General features: G+C 32.9%; 1 protein-coding gene across 2 annotated transcripts in view; it reads left to right on the forward strand.

Moving 5' to 3' along the window:
* Positions 1–574: 574 nt before the first annotated feature.
* Positions 575–6,450, forward strand: part of LOC107453276 (ecdysone 20-monooxygenase) — a 23,126-nt gene continuing 17,250 nt past the window's right edge. For both annotated transcript variants that reach the window (XR_011636958.1, XM_043047939.2), the window contains exons 1-2: positions 575–842; positions 5,358–5,595. Coding sequence is in view for 1 of the 2 variants with exons in the window: in XM_043047939.2 (XP_042903873.1) it covers positions 614–842; positions 5,358–5,595 (467 nt within the window). In the remaining variant the exon portion in view is untranslated. The remainder of the gene's footprint in view (positions 843–5,357; positions 5,596–6,450) is intronic.

Below are 6,450 nucleotides of genomic sequence, written 5' to 3' on the forward strand. Positions count from 1 at the left end.
ATTTGCCTTCGTAGAGGACTTTTTGATAGAACTAACCTGAATTAGCGTTACATAGAGGGGGAAACCACAAAAATCTACCTCGATTAGCCTGACGGGAATGGTACAACTCTAACCCATGATCCATCAATCACTGAGGATATTTCGTCAGCACTGTGGTGAGTGCTTATCTGATGCGGAATTCGTCTTGATCAGTCACAGCTGGAATTCAAACCCGGGTGACCTATTTGGGAGGCAAGCGCTCTATCCCCTGAGCCACCATGGCTCTTATTTATAATGCTTGTAAAATCTCTAAATATGTAATGTAATACTTAAATAAAGAAATACGATCATCATTTTATTGTTACGCAGTGTGCTCACTTTGCTCCGTGGTGCATCGTTCAGAGGCGCCATTTTAGCAGAGCGGGCTGCCATCCTTAGATCGCCAAGTCGCTCTAGAATCATGAAAATATGACATGTAGCTCGTAAGCCACAGTTTGCTAACTACTAACCTAGATCACAATATTTTTCTTTTACTTCATTACTAACTCTAAAACAATATGATGAAAATATTTATGTGAAATTAATCTCTTTTTAGCAACTTCCGAGATTCTAGAGGCCATTTCGTTCTCCTATTATGACCGCAACAAAACATGTTTATGGAGAGTCACTCAGATTATTGGCCAAGGCAAAAGCTTCTAGGACTCCTGTTATCCAACGACATGAAATGTGTACTTGGAAAAATAATGAATCCGTTCAGATAGGTTCGACAGCAAGAAGCACCTCGTACTTAACGATAAACGATATTCCTGGACCAAGACCTTCAATACCTTTTATTGGTACTGGTTGGCAATATTTTCCGGGAGGTAAGATAATTACTTTTTATACTGTATTTAATACGATTCATTTCAATATAAACGTGCTATTATAATCAGCCGAAAATGCTTTTAGATTTTTTTTTCTTTCTTAATAACCGTCGTTGAACTGCCGACCCAATTTTCATGGGTTTATGACTACTAATGTGCAACTCCGCAGCATTGTAATTTTGAACCCAATCCAGAAGACCAGGGAACTTCTGGATCGAGTATTGTGAGAAATTTGCACTCTTGGAGGACTTTTTTGATGGAGCTAACCCGCATAAGCGTTACATGGAGAGGAAGACCGCGAGAACCTCCCACGGTTAGCCTGACGGCAAGGGGATTCTAATCCATGATCCGTCTACCACTGAGGACATTTCACGTTAGCACTCTGGTTGGCGCAGGTCGGATGCGGAATTCATATCGACTGGGATTCGAACCCGGTACGCCTAATTGGGAGGCAAACGCTCTATCCCCTGAGCCATCGCGGCTCTTTTAGGTTTCATTGTAAGTATTTATTTATTCAATTGACAGTTAAGAGAGCATTGAAGTCAAACAGAAAAGATTGTACAAGAATTCGGTATGTTAACGGCAAATTTATTCTCTTGAATTAATTAGCTTTTAATTAGCGTTCTCACAGCAAGTTTATGCGAAGACATTGCACCAAAGGCATAAGAAAAACCTTGAAATGAGAAACATTGACCTTTTACATTGACTCGCGAACTGATGTATCATTGGCATAGCTGCTAACTTGTACGGCTATTGAGAAATAATTTTCTTAGTGGTAGCAACTATAGCATTATGGTCTATTAAATCTTGAGGTTTAATACGTTGAGCACTGCGTCAGCCATCGGTAGCTGACACTGAAATAACATTAAGGCTGCGTCAACCACCGGTGGCTGACACTGAAATTACATTTAGGCTGCGTCTGCCACCGCGTGCTGACACTGACCTTTCACATAGGCCGAAAAATACAGCTGACTGACAGCGTATAACACGATATAGATCTATAAAATTTGCACTCTTTTACGGAATTGCAGAAAATTTATTCAAAATTTACTTAATTATTGTGATTCTTGCTTTAGTAAATTCAATTTAGTAGATTTTTATCCACCACTATTTTTAAACAATTCGTAGACATATATACTTCACCATTTTTTTTTTTTTGAGATAAGTCATGCAAACCTTTTGTAAACTAGCAAAATCTGTCTAACATTTGCAGTTTTAGTTTGTAATTAATTACAGTTGGGCCAAACCGGCAAGCCATGTAAAATTAGCTCAACGTGTTAAAGTTTCAATAAAATGAGCAGCTTGCCCTGAATTATGTATGTTTGAAGTTGTATAGAGTTGTGTTGAGCATTGAAGTCAGTAGACAGTGGGGTTGTTTTTATAAATGTTTCAAGCACTTTGCTTAATAACTAAAGATGAATCAAAAAATAAAATGAGCAGCTTGCTCTAATCTATGTTTGTTTGAAGTTGTTCCGAGTTACATCACGTTATCTTCAGAAGGGTTGATGTAGTTATTTGTTTTGACAGTTATGATATGAGGCGTCGGAGGAGAAATGTGCAGCTATTGATCTGTAGTTTTTATCTTTGCTATAATTTTCAAATTTAAAGATTTTATTAAAATTTTTCTGTTTTACCTTCTATGGTTTTATCGTTTACAAAGTAGTATTCGTTCGTTCGTTGTTGTAGAACTGGACATCTGAGGCCTAAATGGTTTACAAAGTAGTAGATGGTAGAAATCATATAAATCTCGGTGCGCTGCCACGAAGCGGCATTAACCGATTCATCTGTAGTAAGAAATCGATGATGAGGAGTAGTGAGGTAGAATGTAGATGGGGGGAAGAGGGGGTGCTTAGCACCAAAAATCGAGAGTGTATTTCGTGTGCTAGGGCAACATCTTATCCCTAAGGAAAAAGGCAGTGATTGGGCTAAATTCAGTGTTGTCGTCAATTAATTCAATATCTAGGAGTGAGTTAAAATTGCTGGTGGTACAGGTTTTTACTTCATCGAAGAAATTTTTGTTTAAATTTTTTATATAGACGCTGATGTCATCAATTTTAAGATCCCTTTTTATACTATTGTAGCTAATGCATTTAGGGACGCCGACGAGTCTTCTTATAATCTTCCCTTCTGCCATAGAGAGTTTATTTTTTAAATGATCACTTCGAGTGTTAATGGCGGGGCAGACATAAGTTAGAATTGGCGTAATTGCCATTAGATAGACAGTGCGCTTGCATCTTAAGTCTAAAGATGACTACGAGTTTAATATGGAGTTGAGGGCCCAATAGGCACCATTCGCTTTTTTAATAATTTTATTTATGTGTTGTTTCCAACTTAAATTAGAAGTAGTAGATTAGCTGCTGAAAGCCTTTATATACTAAGACGGAAAAGAACAAAAACTGGTGCGAAAACCATTTTATTCTAGCATTTTTTTCGAGAAACATTGAATTTCTATAGCTACAGAGGATCATTGTACAATTATAATATATACATAAAACTGCTTCTTTCGTCAGAAATTGTTGAATAGTTTGAAAAAGAGAATAGGTTTACTCTTTCCGAAAACAATTTAAAACTGAAATGGTTTTGTACTACCAGCTTTCTCGTCTCGCTTTCATCCATGAGCAGTAGTAAAACAACAATTGAAGTTCGAAACATTTTCAAAAAATGTAAATACTTAAGCATTTAAGTTCTAAATTAGTCTACAAATTGATCACATTTACATATGCATACCTGCCAACTTTTAATCACTTCCATTATGATTTTTCCCAGTGGTATTAAAATGGAATTAAAATTTCAAATTTAAGCAAAAAATACGTTGTATTTGAAAAAGCTTAAGCTGACAACAATGATAGTAAACACATATAAATATATATGCTTAATTTTTTTAAGAATAGTGGTGATTAAAATCATTTAAAAATTAAGTTTTTAAAAGAAATAATAGTATATATTTACTACCATTTTAAATATAAAAATGAAATTTTACGACAAATGCGTAAAATTTGGCAGGTATGCATGTGTTTTAAGTATTTAATTGTCGTGGTAGATTGAATATTTTTTTGAAATATTTTTTATATGTTTTGAATATATTAAAATATTTCGAATATTTTATATTTTTAATATTTTATACTTTTAATACAGAGATGCCAACCTGCTCCGGACACCAATATATATTTTCAAGTGGTAGTTTATCAATTGTGATTCTTGGTTTAATAAATTCAATTTAGTAGATTTTTATCCACCACTATTTCTAAATAATTCGTTGACTTATATAATTCACCACTCTATAGTACTTATGTTTGTTTTGCTATACCTTTTAAAAAGCAAAGAAAAATAGTCAAATCTTTGCAAAATTTACTTAGTAGTTATTTACCTTTTTTTAAATTTATTTGGAGTGTCCGGAGCAGTTGGCATCTCTGTTAATATTTTATATTTTTAATATTTTATAATTTTACTATATTTTGAAATATTTTATTCAATATTTCTTTTTTTAGTGGTAGCAGCATTATAGCGTCAAAACGCTATAATGCTGCTACCCCTACGAAAAAGTTTTCTTACCGGTCGTGCAAATTGGCAGCTGTGCATCTACCACCTTCAGATGTATGTATATTCAATTAGAGCAAAAAACATTCTGGTTGCTACAAACATAATAATATTAAAAAAAATTATATTAATATTACTACCTCTTTTTCATTTTTTTCCAGGTGAGTATGAAACCTACCTTATTATATGGTCATGGGGTTTTGTTACACAGTTTTTAGTTTATTATTGATGAAGTTTTATAGATCTTAACAATGACACGCTAACAATTGTTAGTGGTAAAAATAACTTATTCTCATTTATTGTATCCAATCATATTCTTTTTCATTTCGTTAGTGTATAGTTTCTTATTACAAATATTAGAAATTAAATGATCAACACTTTGCGTCTATATTTAGATGAGGGGAGCCTCAAATATTTTACAAGATGGTCTCGAAGTTGTCAAGATTGTCACTATTATTATACCCTAAAATTAATATGTATGACATGTTCATACCAAAAAATTTCTTCCGTCGTTGAAAAAGATTCTGTAAAGTGGTAGTAAAACAACGATTATGCTAAGAAGAATTTTCTAAATAGAAAAATTATTACAGGTTGGCAGCTATGCATACTACAATCCATCGTTAAAAACATTACATTTTCATACCTGCTAACTTGTGCGGTATTTAAGAAAGATTTTGAAAAGTGGTAGTAAAACAACAATTAGGTTTAGAAGAATCTTCTGAAATGAAAATTATTACAAGTTGGCACCTATGCGTATTTATCATATATGATTAAGAAAAATACAAAGATACGATATGAAACTATAAACCATTCTTTATTAATTCTGGAAGTAAGCATCATTTTTATCGTCAGTTAGTGCCCTCATAAGGGTTAGATTGCGATTTAATATCTAAAAATACTTGATTTTAGTTTTTAGGATAGAAATTTATAATTCTGTATTCTTTGATATTTATTAATATTCATGGATTTGTTTCACAGGTCGGTACAGTTTGGCTAGCCTTCATGAATCTGCTATAGATAAATATCAACGTTATGGTCAAATCGTGAAAGAAGAATTCCAGTGGGGAAAACCTGTCATTCATTTATTTAATCCGGACGACTTTGAAACTGTGTTCCGCTTCCAAGGAAATGCACCCCTCCGTCCAATATCTGATTTTGTCAAGCACTATAGACAGAACAATCCTGATAAATACAGCACTCCCGGCCTTGCTAATAGGTGAGATTTTTTAATATCACCTGATTTCAAAGCCTTATTTCCAAGGACAATATTTGTATAACAATTTTTATTCATTAAAAAAATTTTTAAAAATATTATGGTTATAAATATTAGTGAGATAGCATACCTGCCAACTTTTACGCATTTGGCATGAAATTTTATTTTTATATTTAAAGTGATAGTAAATATATACTATTTTTTTCTTTTATAATCTAAATTTTTAAATAATTTTCATCACCACTATTCTTTAAAAAATTAAGTATATAAATTAATATGTGTTACTGTTTAATTCCACTTTAATACCACTGGAAAAAATCATAACGAAAGGGATTAAAAGTTGGCAGGTATGCAAATATATGTAAATTTATTGTAATTATACTGTTTTTTAATATCTAATTTACTAATTATTATATTGTATATATATTATTAATCTATCAGATCTGTACATAACTTTGTGCATTATAACTCTCATCATCTTTAATTCTACCTTGACTCAGGGGACTTCCCCCGTACTCCATTCTCTCCTCACCAAAGCCAATAGTGAGATGCCCGCTTCGCGGGCAGGCACTTTGAACAAATATATATCTAGTCTAGTCTAGTCATGGTATGCAGCTTAAGCTTTTTCAAATACAAAGTAATTTTTTGCTTAAAATTGAACTTTTTATTCCATTTTAATACCACTGGGAAAAAGTTCGCAGGTATGAGATAGCATACCTGCCAACTTTTAATCCCTTCCATTATCATTTTCCCCAGTGGTATTAAAATGGAATTAAAACTTCAATTTTAAGCAAACAAATACGTTGTATTTGAGAAAACTTAAGTTGACAACCATGATAGAAACGCATATTAATATAT

Source organism: Parasteatoda tepidariorum, chromosome 6, assembly GCF_043381705.1.
Source record: "Parasteatoda tepidariorum isolate YZ-2023 chromosome 6, CAS_Ptep_4.0, whole genome shotgun sequence".
NCBI classification, from domain to species: Eukaryota; Metazoa; Arthropoda; class Arachnida; order Araneae; family Theridiidae; genus Parasteatoda; species Parasteatoda tepidariorum.